The 17,796-nt window shown below is 38.5% G+C and overlaps 2 protein-coding genes across 23 annotated transcripts in view; both read right to left on the reverse strand.

The window, feature by feature from the left end:
* Positions 1 to 11,054, reverse strand: part of camk2g2 (calcium/calmodulin-dependent protein kinase (CaM kinase) II gamma 2) — a 34,286-nt gene extending 23,232 nt beyond the window's left edge. For 4 of the 13 annotated variants that reach the window (XM_077582042.1, XM_077582041.1, XM_077582038.1 and 1 more), the window contains exons 1-2: positions 6,891 to 7,631; positions 4,652 to 4,746 (exon numbers count right to left, since the gene is read on the reverse strand). In XM_077582042.1, the coding sequence (XP_077438168.1) occupies positions 4,652 to 4,746; positions 6,891 to 6,955 (160 nt within the window). In that variant the 5' untranslated portion in view covers positions 6,956 to 7,631. Of the gene's footprint in view, positions 1 to 4,651; positions 4,747 to 6,890; positions 7,636 to 10,936 lie in introns of those variants that run through there. The other 9 variants (XM_077582036.1, XM_077582035.1, XM_077582033.1 and 6 more) reach the window with 5 other exon arrangements.
* A 1,927-nt stretch (positions 11,055 to 12,981) lies between these two features.
* LOC144061504 (arylsulfatase I) overlaps positions 12,982 to 17,796 on the reverse strand; it is a 44,034-nt gene continuing 39,219 nt past the window's right edge. For 8 of the 10 annotated variants that reach the window (XM_077582025.1, XM_077582024.1, XM_077582021.1 and 5 more), the window contains 4 exons: positions 16,971 to 17,136; positions 16,572 to 16,865; positions 15,040 to 15,372; positions 12,982 to 14,967 (listed from right to left, as the gene is read on the reverse strand). In XM_077582025.1, coding sequence (XP_077438151.1) covers positions 13,881 to 14,967; positions 15,040 to 15,372; positions 16,572 to 16,865; positions 16,971 to 17,095 — 1,839 coding nt within the window. In that variant the 5' untranslated portion in view covers positions 17,096 to 17,136 and the 3' untranslated portion in view covers positions 12,982 to 13,880. The remainder of the gene's footprint in view (positions 14,968 to 15,039; positions 15,373 to 16,571; positions 16,866 to 16,970; positions 17,137 to 17,796) is intronic. The other 2 variants (XM_077582028.1, XM_077582027.1) reach the window with 2 other exon arrangements.

Consider the following 17,796-nt stretch of genomic DNA (forward strand, 5'->3'; position numbering starts at 1 on the left):
GTTTTTAATTGAAAAATATTCGAAAAGGCTGTTGAATTTAATATTGTTTTGTAGTTTTTATTGTAATATTTTTAAATACAACAAACGGAATTCCTTAAGTAAAAAACACATTTTCCTAATATTTTTTTTGATTAAAAACTAATTATTTTTACCCAAAAATAAATATAAATGTTGTATTCTTACGATTAATTATAATAATACATTATATATATATATATATATATATATATATATATATATATATATATATATATATGCATGCAGTATATATTAAACAAAAGTTTATTTTTCTTTCACAATTGAAAAGAGTAAGTTTACATAAAGCAATTTTTTTTTTTTTAGATTTAATTAAAAAAAAAATACTGTAATTTTAAAACAAAATTTTAATAATCTACCAGTTTTAATTTGCTGATAATAACACACTTTTTTTTAAATAAAAATACTTGGAAATGAAAATAGATATTTAATTTTGTAAAAAAAAAAAAAAAAGAATGTTTATAATTTTCTAATATTTTTTTTTCTATAAAAAAAATATATTTTTAAATGTAATTCTCTATTATTTATACATAAAAAATACCAAGTTGATTTCTTGAATGTATTTTTTTTTTTTTAAATCTACCATTAAATTAAACGGCATTATACAGTCACAAAGTATCGAAATGTAGAAGGAGGGTGACATGATTCCTTTCCACCGCCAAGCCACCACTGGGACGAAAGATGGCAATGAAATGAGGTGATTAAACGAGCGCGATGAGTCGCGGATAATATGGCGGGATGTTTTTCAGCCTCCGGGCTTCTAAGAGCTTCACTGAGGAAAAGTAGAAAAGCATACTGCTGAAAGTGCCTCGTATAAAGCCAGAACTGATATATATAAATAAATAAAAAACACTGACAAGCTCCAGTTGTATTAGATTTACTATATGAGACTACTTGACTACAGACTGCTTGAGGCTAATGACATACAAACTGGAGCATTTAGCCAGTGTGTTAATATTTACATTCACCAGGGAAGTTAGCATTTGGATTGTTTTTCACTTAGCAACGTTAGCATTAGCAAACATAAGCAGTTACAAGACATTATAAGGGCAAGTGTTGGTTTGTTGTTAGCATTCATTTTAGCATTAGCATTCCGAGAACACAAACGGTGCAAACAACGTTATTATTCGTTTTTATAGACGTTTTCAGAGAGCACATTGGACGGAAACGACTTTTAATTGATTGGTTTTGACGGTCTACAAACATTTTGTTTTAAACAACAAAGGGTTCGATACTGGTTGCTCTGGACAGGTCATACAATGGAATTCCTGTGGACCCTACAGTGATCTCATACAGCTGAAGCTTGTTTTGTTCTTAGCTTTGCCTTTAGCATTAGCATTCAGATTCCATAGATGTGGAAAAGTCAAGTGATTTCAACCTGGTTGCTAGTCGTCTAAATGACTAGTTGCTCCCGACTGGTCATAAGCCTACGAAGTATTCGATTAGCCCCTACAGTGACCTCAAACAGTTTTTCCGTTGTTAGCGTTGTTTTTAGCATTAGCCTTAGTTGGGAGAGTAAATTAAGACAGATTAAAACCCTATTCCGAGGTTTGTAAGAATTCAGGAACGACTGGCTACTGGAACATGCCTTGCTGTTAGCTTTGTTTTTAGCATTAGCATTCAGACTTCCCCAGATGAAATGGTTTAAGTAGTCCCAAATGTAGTGGCATAAAGATTAAAAAAGGAGTATAAAGAAGCCATTCATGAAGTGAGCGAGAGTGACGGAGGATGATATACTGTGTAAATAAGTAGGCGTGTTTGAACCAGGCTAATCAAACATCCACCCTTTGAGAAAACACCAGCCAGGTACTCAAATGTGAACGCAGATGATGGGAAATACAGTTGAATCAATATTTGGATAGATTTATATAAACATACAGTGAGCAAAAGTCTTAGGCCACCATTAGATACAATATAACTGCTAGAAACTACCTACAGTATAGCAAAGACCTCCACCAAGGCTGAACTGTTCATAAAAGTGAAAATAATTCTTACAGCTTTGTATTTGGGTTTGTTTGTCCATCTGTTTTGCTACTTCCTGGTTCATGGAGGACAAAACAGACGGATGACGATATTGATCGTTGGCATTGGAGAGATAAGACAGTTTCAGTGGCTCACGTGGTAAGAAAGACGAGATAGCCCCAAAATGGACAAAAAGGTCATTCGTTCATGTTTTACAGACGTGGTGGTACTGACCTCTTCTTCATTTTTATTTTTTTTTTTACAGATGGCTAACGTTTTTCGTTTTGATCGAGGAATGACTGACTACTCCCGACCAATCGTATGATAATTGTAACAATTTATGCATCTGTAAGTCTGAACTTTATGGTATATGGTATTTACTAGGCAGCTTTAATTGTATTTTCTATGACTGATAACCGCATGTAATTTTTGCTTGATTTTTTTTTTTTTTAAACAGTCTACAGCTATAAGAAACACGATACCTACTAGGACGTAAGCGGAACAACGACGATCCCGACATACACCGTAAAGCGTCAAGTCAAGCCGATAAACCCAATTTAAAACAAGATTCCAAAATTTAACGAGTACAATGAATGATTAATCACTACCGTTGAAGCTTGTTTCTATGTTAGCTTTGTTTTTAGCATTAGCATTCACATTAAACAAAAACGTGGCAATTAATGATACTGATTTTTAGGCAAGCATTAAAAAAAAAATGTTTTAATCAGGGTGGATTTCAAGTCTGGTTATCATGTTAGTTTACTATCTACACTATCAGTCACACTTTTCTGTAGAACAAAGAAGTAAAGTTTCTCACAGTCACTAATGGCGGGAAGTGGAGAAGATGACTTGAACATAAACAGCGGTCAGATTGAAACGATAGCGTCGCATAAAAGGAAGTGAGGAAGGCTTTCCATTCCTCTTTCGTTTTGACAAATTGTATTTCCGCGTGTGGTTTCAGCACACGTGGCTTTTTTTGGCTCACAGGCTGCGGGTCGCAAGGCCGCAAGCAAGTTTAAATAGTTGATGGATGTCACACATGAATGTTCCAAGTAAGCATAAGTGGGAATTATTGGAACACAATCGGAGCCTGAAAACGTTGGCAAATGATGTAAGATCCTGAGAGCCGAGCCTTGTCTTTTCTCTCCCTGTTGCTTTTCTTTCACTCAGTCTAAAAACAGTTGGATTAAATGAATGACGCAAACAGTTGGGTCAGTCCCTTTTTGACCCATTTGACACAACTGTTTTTAGAGCGCTCTTTTCTTTCCCTTACGGTGTCGTTTCCTTTTCTCTCAACTTTTATTTCCTCTCTTTTTTTCCTCAGACTTTCTCTTTTTTCCCCTCTTGCTCTACCTTCTTTTTTCTGTCACTTCTGTCCGTTTCTCTTTTTTTCTATCTCTGGCTTGCCCTTTCTGTTTATTGCTAAATTTTTACAGGCAGGGTGAAAGGGGCTTAAGTGTGTAGATCATAACAGCGTCACCCCGTTTTGCACATTTGGCAATTTCTTGGCATTGTGTTATTGCCACGTGGATTACGCAGTTTGTGAATGTGAGCGTGCACGATGCAATATCAATATTCATATATATTTTTTTTTCTCTAGAAAGAAAAAAAAAGAAATAAAAATTCAATATTCATATAAAACATTATTAAAAAAAAATCTGACTTGAGTGTGTGTGTGTGTGTTTATAAGATGGAACGTGCACACATGAGACGTACGGCGGCAGTAATCAGACTTTATGGATAAATATGTTAGCGAGCGCTAACAGAGGCGTTTTTATTTAGATGATTTATTGCGGATCTTGAGAAGTAATAAAAAGTGTGCACGCGCACCAGGGAGACACAACCTTTGTGCGTGTGAGACAGTGAGCTCATAAAAGAAAAAAGCGGAGACAATCTTGCTGATATCTTTCACAATCATCACTTCAGCCTGTATATATATTAACCAATCCCACTTAAAATGGGAGTTAGCACACACATGCCACCATTTAATCCTCTGATTGACCTAAATAAAGCTTCAATTAGCTTTAGAATAATCACCTTATCACCACTTTTTTTTTTTTTATGGCAACAGCAATACTCCATGCCAAAGAGGAAGGACAGAAAATACGTGAAAGAAAGACAAAATGTTTGCGATACATACATACTTACAAGGTGACATCGCCACCTACTGGCCCGGCATGCTTACTACACCACCTGTCTGTTAGCGAGTCTTTTTTTTTTTTTTACCTTAATTTCAAGCCTGTTTCAACACAATAACGAGCGCCGAGCGAACTGCGCTGTTCCCAGCATGAAAGAAGTATTTTGGGATCAAATGTCAAGCAAATGTGTACGCAAGAGAGGCCAAGAACAACCACAACAAAAAAGCTAGCAGGGAACCTCACTTTTTGCGTGCGACTTGAAGGCTGCATTTACACGACATAGCTCAAGTGACATTTGAGATCAGAATCAAGCCGCTTTAAAATATGGATACAATTGTGACACATATCTAGATATCACTATTCTTCATCATTTGTCCACTTTAACTCTCGAAACCTGGCATGTAAACGGAGCCTTCGTAACTCAGTCAATTGTCTCGTAGCTGTTGAGGAAAGTGGGCTGAGGAACGGGCTGCTTTTCAAGGATTCCACTGGAGGAAACGCGATCGGTGACTCACCTCTGGCCGACAGCTTTTTGGTGTTGATGATTTTGGCGGCGTACTCCTGCCCCGTCGACTTCTTCACGCAGCGCCTCACCACCGAGAAGGCGCCCCTGGAGGCGGCAAATGAACAATCCGAGTGTCACATAATAAGCACGGCGTGACTAACATACGCGCAAAAGGGAAGCACTCACACCCAAAACAGACACTCATGGGAAGTTGGTTTCGCTTTTTCTTTGGCTTTTTGCAACAATCGCACCACATAAGAGTGTCAGTGAAAGGCCAAGCGGAAAGCGTGATGACAATTATAGAACAGGAAGTGGAGGTTATGTGAGAATGCCTTACAAACGTCTGCTAGCTTAAAGCTAACACACAATGCAAAACAGCATGCACGGGCTAACAAAGCTAATTTGATCGTTGCAGTAGAACTTCTAAATCTTTAAACGAACTGCATTTTGAACACAGGTAGGCAGAGCATACTTCAGTATTGACAATTCTTTATCCTCTGCAAAGAATGATGATTATTATTGTTACTGCACGTTATTGAGTCATTTGTAGTGTTTGATCATGGAACAGATTGAATGATTTTAAACTAATTTGTTTTGGGGAAAATTTGTTATTGTATTTTTGTTACCTTCCTTTAAAAAAAAAAAGCTTTCCCTGCTTTACTTTATCCAAATGTATCTATTGACTTTTTAAAAATAGATTTTTCCCCTTTTATCTGTTGTTTGATTGTATTGCTTTTTACCGTTGCCTGTACTGCACTTTGAGATTTGCTGCCAAGTGTTAAGTCAACAAACGTGATTTGCAGTTTTGAGTAATTATTATCCTCTGTAATTATTTTAATTTAAATTTATTTTTACAATTCTTAACTCATTCACTGCCATTGACGGCTATAAACGTCAAAAATTCATTTGAACTATTTCTATTAGTTTAACATTTTTCCCCCCACTTTTGTTAACAAGAGTATGAAAACCTAGAGATTTTTTTTTTTATTGTACATTTAGAACGGATATAAAATGTGTGATTAATCATGAGTTAAGTAGTGAAGTCATGCGATTAATTACAATAAAAAAATGTAATTTCTTGGCGAGATGGTTATTAAAAATTAGGGGCGTCAGGTGATTAAAATGTTTAATCGTAATTAATCGCATAGTTAACTCACGATTAATCACACATTTTATATCTGTTGTAAATGTACAAAAAAAACAATTCTAGGTTTTCCTACTCTTGTTTAAAAAAAGTAGAAAAAAAAGTTAAACTGATAGAAATAGTTAAAATGTTTTTGGGACAATTTTAATCGTCAATGGCAGTGAATGAGTTAATTTATTTTGCATGCACATGTATGACTATCACAAATATAAAATGTCATGTATACAATTAAAAAAAAAAAGTAGATGGTAGAGAGTTTGACCCTGGAATGGATCAACTGACTTTACATTATTTCCAATGAGAACATTCTATTGAGTTTTTTTTTTTTTAAGCGCTCAACCTATTTAATGGGAACTTCTTACAATTGTACGGCCGTTAAGAACATGACCTGCACAATTTATGATCATCGGCTGGGAGAGAGTTTGACCCTGCCACAGATTTACTGACTTTCCATTATTTCCCATGGGGGGGGGGGGGGGTGAAAAACGATTCTGAAAGTCAATTAGGCGTCACTGAACGACTTGTTGGTTTCATTCCCTGCCTTCGATGAGCACGCCGGCTGTCAACAGGAGAATTGCTGTACAACAAGTAGCCACTACATTACACTGGCCTGCTTGCGTTTAAAGGCACGCTTGCTGCTGCTAATGGAGGTGCGGAGAGATTAAGACAGCAGCTTTGCAGCCTGCTCGTGTTTGTGTAGTCATCACACACACACACAAACGCACACGAAAGGGTGCAGCGGCAGGGTCGTGTAATGCCCAAAACATGCAAAATGTCATGTAACGCTACCCCAAAAAAAAAAAAAAAACAGCATGGTGCGTGTGCAGAAGAGAGGATGCAACCATGCAGGTTGTGCACCCAGTGGGGAGGTGGGGGGGGGGTGTCCGGGGAGCGTGTTAGAGCGGCGGCGGGGGCTTCACAACCAAGTTCAGCGTCTGTTTGAGAAGCCAAACATGGCGCAATGCACCTTTAAACGCCACGATTGGGGATTAAAGAGCAAAGCAACGCTCAACAAGGCGCGCGCGCGATGAACAAGATGGAGCGCGGAGAGAAACAGAGAGAGCGAGAGAGAGGAAGGAAGAGGGGAAAAGAAGAGGTCGCTTACTTCCCGAGTTCCTCGTACAGCTGGTATTCATCCGTGAAGCGGGTCGAGGTGACCACCGTAGCCATGTTGGAGGGGACAAGGGGGGGGTATCGTGCAGGCTGGATGGTCGGGAGGCTGCTAGGTTGGGAAGGCTGGAGGGAGAGCACACAAGGCTTGAGCTCCGCGCGAGGGGAGGGGAGGGGCGAGGAGCTTGAGCAGACCGAGATCTTCTATGAGCGCAAAGAGGCAGCAGTGCGAGTTTGATTGATTACGTTACCACGCTCGTAAAAAAAAAAGGAAAAAGAAAAAAGTGTCCTGAGTTTTTTTAAAATGGTAAATTATTATAAATTATTATATTAAAAAACAGAGTAATAATGAAATGGAATGTAAATCATTAAACACTGCCTTTCTTGGCCACCGGGGGCAGTACAATAGTCACACGCACACCAACAATGACTCAAAAATCTGCAATTATAGTCATTTTTCACATGGCTTAAATATGAATGCCTGTGATTTATGTGATATTATTCTTCTACATGTGTTGTTCTATACTTTGTGTCCAAATATCCGGTGCTAAAAGGGTTATAATAACACCTCGACTTTGTTAGCTTGCCTAGCATGAAGCTAGTGGTGGCATTAAATCGAAACATTTCACTTTATATCAGGATACAAAACCAATTGACTTTTACTGGAGAGATATATATCATTTAGAGTAGAGGTGCAACTGTTAATTGATTAATTGACAACTAATCGTTTATCAAATGTATTTATTTATTTTTGATTTTTGATCGTCAATGAATCGTTTAGATGTCTTTTTTAAATTTGAAATTGTCCAAATGCTTGGAATTTCAGCTCCTCAACAGTAAATTTTGTCGGATTTCTGTAGTCCTCTTTGAAAGCAGACTGATTGTCTTTGGTTTGAACCAAAACAAAACAACTGCTTTTAATTAAAAATGATCAACATTTTTGCCCATTTACCTCACGTTACAGATCAAATCAGTAACCAAATCATGATTAATTTACAATAAGTGAGCACTGTCAATTTGAAATAATGGCCAAAAGGCTGGAAATGTAAACATTTATTGTATTTATTTATTTTAATTCATTAATCGGGAAAAAAAAATCAACATATGAATCACTTACTGAAATAATCGTTAGGTAAAGCTCTAATTTAGAGTGCTGACAAGTTGACTCATATGTAAGTAAGATGACAACAAGAAACTCTTCAACTGAGCCATGCAGTATCGAACCAAATCGAAATCTCACTTGATCGAACCGAATTGGATTGTTTCACTTTAAAATTGAACTGTCCTTGAATTGCATCACATCTTGTTTGAGAGAAACCTATAAATTCTTAGAATATCATCAATTATGTTGTTTTTTTTAAAAATAAAAATGTATGTTCGAAATAAACATGTGAAGGAAGGACTTGAAAGTCTCATCATGTCTCCGCCAACATCTCTGCTTGGAGAAAGCAAATACTAGTCAGAGTAAGACCTCTCTAACCGAGCTCCTCTATTCCAGTAGTAGTGTAATTCAATGGTTTAAAATGAAAAGCAGCTCTAGGGTCAGTTTGAGCCTTGCTACTCTCCTGTTAAACCACACTAATCTGACTAGAGATCAGCTGATGAGTCCTCCTTTGAACGAGCTCAGATGAATGCCGCAATATTTTAATGTTTTGCTGCACTGACATCAAGACGAGACCCCTGAATAATGTGCGATCCTTTCAGTTTGCTCTCACCTAAAATATTTGCATAGCATAAGCACCTTAAGAAAAGAGGACATAATATAACCAACACTTTCTGGTAAATAGAGCCATAAAAATCATTACAATGAGACAGAAAATTGGGATAGTTAAAGGCCCTCTTGAGAGCACGCTGCTGAGAAGTACAGTACATTAGCGCGGGGACTAGCTCGTAACACTCCCAAATGTGGCAATAACCCCATAATGACACAGTTGTTGCGCTAATTTATGTCTCGGCTCGGTATACGAGAAACGCCCGGTCGCTGTAGTGTCACAAAGCATTAGCATCACCCCGAATGGCTGTGAGGCGCTAAACAAACCAGGCCTCCCTCCCTCTGACCGCTTGTACCCATCTGCCTCTTTTTATGCTTTTACTCTTCACACCATTACGAGCAAAAAAAAAAAAAACTAAACGTTTTGAGCGTGTCTGTAGCCAGCAGTGCTGGAGCAGAGACAATAAAAATTAACTTGTATGTTTTTTTCAGGGCCGATATGGATTATTAGTAGTCAAGGAGGCCGATAACCGATATTTGAAGCTGATATTCATTATCAGTAAAAAAAAAAATAATAATACAAAAAATAGGTGAGGGGGGGATATTGGAGTCAAATTAAAAAAAAATTCTAGCTGCATTACTGCTTATTGAACACAGTTCCAGACTTTTCAAAATGTTTTTTTTTTGTCCAAGACAATAGACTTCATTTTAAACGTCTAAAAAAAAAAAGTTCAGGGAGCTTCAAGGTTATCAGTATCTTAAGAAGTCTTAGAAGTTAAAAGGAAACTTAAATATTAAATATGATTTTTCCAAAATGTGAAAATACCTGAAATCATAAACTTTTACATTTCTTTGTTTTAATATATAAAAATAAAAAATAAATCAGAAATTAACGAGGGTCAGCAGCATATCTTTTAAAGCTAACTGAATATTTAAATAAATAGTTCCCTGAGATTAAAATAGTTTTAGCTTTACTTTTTATCGGCCATCAGATTTTGACCGATATTTGTCAAAATGCCCAAAATCCGTTAATCGGTTAATCCCTACCATAGTGCACCGCCTGGGTTGCAATGCCATTTTCAATGTTTTCCTAACATTTGGACTCTTCTTAAATAAAAGAAAATGAAAAGACTTTCCTAGGAGGACGATCACTACGACCATCTCTATAGCTGGAATTTTTCTTCTCTCCTGGAAACGGTTTCCAATAAAAGACATTTCCACTACATTTCATTTTCAATTCTTCAGTAGAGGAAAATAATAGTGCACTTGTAATGTTCTACACTATATGCACCATAAACCGGAATAAAATAATCATTTCCACATATAGATCATCTGTCTGCAGGGCGGGATGAGGTCACTCGCAAGTCATGCACGAGTACACATGCAGCAAAGCAGCGCGAAAAAAAAAATAAATACAGAAATTCGAAGTCACGTGACTGCAGATGGAATGACAGCCGAGTGAGTCAGTAAGTTCACTGATAAGAACATTCTTCCTCCTGCCTGCCCTTGTTTCTTTTTTTTTGCTAGACGATAGGCAATAGTTTACAAAAGTTTTGGGTCACCACAGCTGATCTATTATATCAACTCGTCATCAAATGTCCAGCTGAGTGGACGTCGTCCGTGCGCTGCTATCCCATAACGTGTGGCGCTTCCCTTTGCGTTAAACTTCCTGGCGGCGATGACGCAAGGGTAACAGAAAGCGCAGTGTTGCCGAGGCCAAAGGGGAATGAGTCACTAGGCAAGAATGTTAGCAGCTTGCTTGGCGGCCGCCCGCCGTTGGGACGCTTTTCCTCTTTCCTTTCGCTGACAACGCAAAAGGCTTTGCTCCGTTTTTTTTTTTGGATGCGTCCTCAGTCAAGACACACAAGAGGGTCAAAATAGCAGAAATTGACGTCCCCGTGCTAACTCTGATTAACATATATGATCTGGTCTTAATTGATTTTTCCCCCCATTTTTGGCACATTCTATTATTGCACTCAGCACTTTTCTTAAAACTTGGGCCATCATCCCAGAAAGTGACGTTCAGAGATTGATAGACGACTCCGAAAGTGAATCGTGCTTTAGCTTGGGTGCCAGTGAATTAGCATGTTAGCATAAGTCAATGTTGTTTCTCATCCAATTCTCTATGCAGAAAAATAATCAATCAATAACCAAGATTAATGCAGCCATCTTGACCAAATGAGCATCGCAAGGAGAAGGCGGCAGTTACGTTTAAATGCGCATCAGCCGACAATGGGTACGACAGCTCCCTCCCACGTAGCGGATGCATTGTTTCCCGCCAGTGTGTGTGTGTGTGTTGGTGTGTGAGTGGGCATGCGTTCGTGTGACACCTCCTTGGTGATTTACAGCATGTGACGGTGCTTTATTTCCACAGGCCGTCCGCGGCAGACTGGAAGAGGCTCGCGTGGGCATCCCCGACTTGCAAGTCTCAGTCTTTTCGTCCTTCCAAACAGAATCAGAATCACTTCAAAAAAAAAAAAAAAAAAACTAATTGAACAATTCTTTATTTTTGTGGTTGCAGTTTGCAGTGGTGAAGAAATACGTTGTGTTGGAACCATTTCTAGTCAAAATGGATGCCTCATTATAAAGGCAGTAGAAATGATCATGAATTTATTTTACAGATACATAATTATTTTAAATGATGCAACTATTACTACTACCCATAATAAACAAATTAATAAGCAAAATAACCTTTTTCTTCCAAATAAAAAAAAAAAAAATACTAATACTGTACTAAAGTTTAAAAGTACTGCACTGGAACAAATTATTATTATAAAAGCTACTACTGCTACTAAAACTGCAAAAATCATAATCCTCGTCACTTTAAGAATGAGGTTTTTTTTTTGGTAGTACTGCAAAATATGCATTATTTTAAGTATTTCAGTTAATAGACTCTATTAAATAAAAGCAAAATATAAATGATAGAATTTACCTTTTGCCATTGGAAGAATTGCACTTTTTAAATATCCAGCAGGGGGCACTGTAGAGGGGGGAAAAAAATGACCTTTTTCTTCCAAATACTTCCAAAATACTAATACTGTACTAAAGTTTAAAAGTACTGCACTGGAACAAATTATTATTATAAAAGCTACTACTGCTACTAAAACTACAACAATCATAATCATCGTCACTTTAAGAATGAGTTTTTTTTTTTGGTAGTACTGCAAAATATGCATTATTTTAAGTATTTCAGTTAATAGACTCTATTAAATAAAAGCAAAATATAAATGATAGAATTTACCTTTTGCCATTGGAAGAATTGCACTTTTTAAATATCCAGCAGGGGGCACTGTAGAGGGGGGAAAAAAATGACCTTTTTCTTCCAAATACTTCCAAAATACTAATACTGTACTAAAGTTTAAAAGTACTGCACTGGAACAAATTATTATTATAAAAGCTACTACTGCTACTAAAACTGCAAAAATCATAATCATCGTCACTTTAAGAATGAGTTTTTTTTTTGGTAGTACTGCAAAATATGCATTATTTTAAGTATTTCAGTTAATAGATTCTATTAAATAAAAGCAAAATATAAATGATAGAATTTACCTTTTGCCATTGGAAGAATTGCACTTTTTAAATATCCAGCAGGGGGCACTGTAGAGGGGAAAAAATGACCCTTGTGCCAAATAAACATTTTTATGGTTAAAAAAAGTGACTTTATGTCTGGTCCATGCACTACAATGTGTATAAAATACTGGATATAAACACATACAGGATATATACTATGTGTACCACCATATAAATGGGACAAAATGGCACTTTAAATTCAATGGGCGTGGAAGTAAAATAAGGGCTTTGGTCATTAATTTACTGTACATTTGTTGCTGATATGACACATACAGTACATACCTCGATTATTAAAGAGCGCCTCGTGGATCTGCGTGGAACGCAAAAGTGAGTAGGACGAGGGAGGCAGAGGGGAATTGCAGAGAGGGTCGCTGAGGGACTGATAGTGGGAGTTTGACGGGGGAGTTGATCAGAAATGGCGAAATGAGGACAGCTGAATATTTAAAAACAAGCCAGACGGGAGTCATCTTAAACTGTAGCTGTTACTGTATCATGTGTGGGATTGATGACGACGCCACACAAATGTATACGAGTGGCGTTGCTTTTGTGGGCAGTTGTAACTCAGATCTTCGGGGCATAGCAAGAAGGCGGCATTGTCTTCATGTCATCTTGGGGTCTACGTGGTTGACATGGGGATGATGACACGGAGGGAAATCAACCCTGAAGTATTTCTTCATCCGAGTACCAGGAATGTATTTTAAGATTTTAGATAGATTTTTTAAGCAGACTTCAGTAATAAGTACATAGTATAACATGTTTGCATTGCTTGTTGAAATATGCCATACATGGAAGGAGAATACTGAGATTTACAGCGCTTAACACATTTATTTGACTGCAAGTCATAAAAATACCATCTGGCATCATGAAGTGCTTTAATGTGGACTCTTTCGTTGTTTGTGAGCTCTGGATGGTTAACTATTTTTTTAAACACTTTTGGAATAAACTACCTGACTGACTGACTGGCAACAACAAAAACCTTTTCCTCTAGAGACTGATTATGCATCTTTGCAAAAATTATGCTAACTAACTAACTAACTAACTAACTGCTATGAAAGAAAGGTATTAGTTATGTATTTTGGGGTAATCCTGATCATTATTAAACTAACTAGACATTGCCAACTAGGCAGCTAATTAACTCAGTAGCCGTGCCTGTGATCTTTGGAATTACTGCTCACTAGCTAACAAACTGTGAATTTTTGGTCCTAATCTTGCATACTAACTAACTAACTAACTCACATATTTTTGTAATCATTCTCACTATCTTCTTACCAACGAACTAACTAACTAACTAATTAACTAACTAACATATTTTTTGTAATTGTTCTCACTACCTACTTACCAACCAACCAAGCAACCTACCTGCCTGCCTACCTAATCTACCTACCTGATCTACCTATTTGACCTACCTACCTATCTATCTACCCACCCAAACAACTCAGACAATTTTTGCATATTGTTGCTCCCTACCTACCTACCTACCTACCTACCTACCTACCTACTAGTACCTAGCCATCCAACCAATGGTGATCAAAATTTTCTCTAGAAGAAACCGATTTGTGTTGGTCTAATTTGTTAAGCACTGTCATTTATATCTCAAGTGTAAAATATAGTACTTCTTACCCAATGACTAAATCAATACATTTTGGTTATACATTGTAAGGTCTCCGTAAAAGTCTTTGGCTGTAGCAGAAAGAATTGTAGTCCTCAGAAGAACACGGCGTTTTTTTGCAGACGCGACCTCACCTTTTTAAAGAGCGCTCTTAATTTGCACAACTTGCATTGCTTCACTCGTGTCCCCTTGATTTTCCTGCCCCCCCTATCACCATCTTGTTCTTCTTGGCCCTCCAGTCCAAGCCAGGGTCCCCACACCCCGCCGTGCAGCTCGGGGTCTGCCATGGGGTCATCCGGTGGGTTTCTCGGCACCACCGCTGTCCGATTGTACTCCGCCAGCCTGGTCAGGAGATGCTTGACGATCTCCGGCCGAGCTTGGGCCATGTCACACCTCTCGTAAGGGTCGGAGGAGACGTTGAACAGCCATACCGACTTGCCCACCTCATTGCGACGCTTCTCCAGCCCCTGCCAGCGCTCCGGACCGTCCGTGAAGGCCTGCGGCGGCGTCCAGTCGCCGTCGCCCACGTTTCCCGTCAGAAGCTTCCAATCCCCGGCGCGGATCGCCGCCCTAACTGCCGTGTCCCAGATCCCGAAGCCGTTGAGCACCAAGGCCTTGTCGTAGGGCTCCCCGGGTTTCCTGGAGACCGGGTCGATGTTGAAGAGGATTTCGGTGCGAGGTGAGGGGAGTCCTTCACTGATGGCGCCCCAAATGTCGTGACCGTCCAGGCCCTGGTGGAACTGCGGGCTGCCAGCCAGGGACAACAATGTCGGGTACCAATCAGAAACATGGATGAGCGCCTTGCTGACCGCGCCCTTGGTCTTCAGGAGGGGACTGTGGACAAAACCCACCGCCCGGATGCCGCCTTCCCAGTACGTCCCTTTGCCGCCCCGAAGCGGCCAGTTGCTCCCTCCGCTCAGAGGCTGACCCCCGTTGTCGGACGAGTAAATCACAACTGAATTTTCATAAAGACCACTCGCCTTTAACTGGTCGACGACTTCACCGACGCCGTGGTCCAGGCAGCTGAGCATGGCCGCGTAGTGACGCCGGATGCGATTGCCCTGGGGCGAGTACAAGTCCAGGAAACGGTCGGGTGCCTGCAGGGGTGTGTGGGCGGCCTGGAGTGAAAGGTAGAGGAAGAGGGGCGTGCCCGAGTCGTGACTTCGCAGGATCTGCTTTACTCTGTTGGGAAATAGGGGTCATTTCAAGTGAGGATTTCCAAGAAAGACTTTCTAAGGTTACTGTGACTCTCACCTGTCGATGTAAAGCAGAGTGGAGTAATTTCCCGCCATGTCCCAGGCCGGCCTATCTCCGTCATGCAGGTCAAATCCACAAGCTTCGGCATTGTCGCAGCTCTGATAAGAGAAGTGGTCTCCGCTACCGGTGAGCGTGCCCAGGAAGCTGCGGAAGCCTCGTTCCATGGGCGAGCAGCCGGGCCTGCAGAAGCCCAGGTGCCATTTCCCCACCATGTGCGTGGCATAACCTGCCTCCGACAGCCGCTCGGGCAGGGTGGGGACGTCAGCGGGGAGGCAGAGGGGTTGACGTGGACGGATGATTGAATGCTGCAGGCCGGTGTGAATTTGGTAGCTGACAAGAAAAGACAAGCTTGGTGAGATGAGTTGGGGAAATACAAATAAGGGTATATTTTACAGAAGGGTTATTATAGGGTATAGAAATTTCAAAAGTGCTGTGATATACAGCAATTTAGGTAATACTGAGTGAGCATGGTAGACTTTGACAACTAGAAGTAAACAAAAAAAAAAGAAAAAGAAAATATTTATAAAATATTTATTAACAGATTTAAAATGGGTTTAAAATAAAATAAATAAATAAATAAATACATAGTTTGAAAAAAAAAATCTAAATTAATATATAAAAAATATGTGAAAAGAACATTTTAAAAATAAATATAAACTTGTTCCAAAATACACACGGTTTATACATGAAACACACCTAAGAATATTACTAAACTAAATAACTAAAAATAATAACTGTTTCGTTACATTAAAAGAAAACTTACATTCATATAAAAAACGTAAGAAAATACATATTAGGATGTGGGAAAATATAACGTAAAAAAATATAGGAAATGTATAAAATAAAAATGGAAACAAATCACAAAAACAGGAAATGGACAAAATTCTATAATGTATTTGTAATTTTACTTCAAATTATACATTTTGAAAGGGGTTCGAAAACATAATAATGTTTTGTCCGTATTACCCACAAACAGTGAGAATGTGCATAATTGACAGACAACAAAAATCTTAAAAAAAAAAATGGTGGTACACATTCAATATTTTTTTCCCGAAAAAAACAGGGAAATGGAAAAAAAACTAAATTACGGCCCCCTACCCCCCCCAAAAAACATTTTCAGAAAACTATTGAAAAAAACTGTATATAAAGTTCAGTATTTTTTCAAAAAATTAAAATTTGAAAAATAATAATACATTATTTGCACAGTTTGTGTTCAAATACTGTATCTGATGCAACACCACATCAAGCAGTAGATGCTAGTTTTGTTAACGGCCTTATGGCTTTTTGCAATGTGTGTTAGCAATGAGCTATCTGACTTTCGTGAGGCGAATTCGTGTTCTTACTTAAATAAATAACGTGCAATTCTGTTTGTTTTCTGTTTAGTTTGACAGTAAACTTCCGCTGAGGGTGACAATAAACAATTTGAAGCAAGAATATGACTCATATTGTTTTTTGCAACTTAAGACGAGGCTCCTATGGCATGGTAATACTGATAAATAAAAATTTTAAAAAACATGGGAGTTACTGACCGTCCTGTCATGAGTTGACTACGAGAGGGCGAGCATATTGGTTGAACGTAATAATTTTCCAGTTTCACCCCCTCCGCCGCCAGCTGATCCAAGACGGGCGTGCGGATGTCCGAGCCGTGGTATCCGATGTCACCGTACCCCTGGTCGTCCGCCATGATGAAAATCAGATGCGGCGCCTTTCCCGGGCCGGTCCCCGGGGGTTCGCCCCGGCAGCCGTGGAAGCAGATCACCAGGACAAACACAAAGCAGACACTTCTCTTCATCTCCAAATGGGAAAGTATAAAGTAGAAAATCCTACAGCAAATGTAGCATGAGGCGGCTTTAAATTGTGCGAGGGTGTGTGGAAGGTGAAATGGTCAGAAGAGTTAAGAAGCGTTGGATGTGTATGAAAAGACACACCTTTGCACTACCTTATTACATTCCGCTGGGCTTTCGGGCGCCTCGCACCTTGACTGGAAAACCAGGTCATCTATCCTGTATATGACCTGAGGGTCGTATGCTAACCTGGACTCTTGAAAATCCATCCCTCAGTGTTACAAAAACAGGTCATCTTAAAGCGATGCTGCTGCAAGGAAAAAAATAAATAAAATTAAAGTATGTTTTTCTTTGAATAAAAACTAACATTTTATATTTCTAACATTTTATATTTCAAATTAAAAATGTCTGTTTTCAATGTAATTATCTTAAATATTGCCTATATAATTATCTTATTGAATGTGCTTGTCATTGAAATTCCACATTACGCTCTTACAGTGACTACTAGGGATGTGTGAGCGCCAACTAGTGGTACGCAAAAGGATCGACCCCTTAGCACAATTCCTCAACAATTCAGTTGTTTTTAGTTTTGAAATTGTATTGAACTTCAATTTCAATTTCCCCAAATCCTTAAAAACGTTTTGTTTTTAAAGATGTATTCACATATACTGTATTATTTATTTAAGATTTATGTGCAACACAGTTTTAAGCTTTTAGGAGTCTTTTTTTTTTTTTTGGTGTTCCCGTATTTAAGTGATATTGTTCAATCTGTTTATAATGTTACAGTAGCAGTAGTTACTCTGTCTTGTTTTTAAAGAATATTTTTTTTAAGGTGGCACAAAGTTTGGGAAATACCAGTATAAAACATCATTATGTTTTAATTGTTTATGATTATGTTGCATTATTTGACATATCTATTTTCATTTTTTTGTTGATTATTTCATGTCTTGCTTTTTATAATATTCTTTAA

This window comes from Vanacampus margaritifer, chromosome 12 (genome assembly GCF_051991255.1).
Source record: "Vanacampus margaritifer isolate UIUO_Vmar chromosome 12, RoL_Vmar_1.0, whole genome shotgun sequence".
In the NCBI taxonomy this organism is placed as follows: Eukaryota; Metazoa; Chordata; class Actinopteri; order Syngnathiformes; family Syngnathidae; genus Vanacampus; species Vanacampus margaritifer.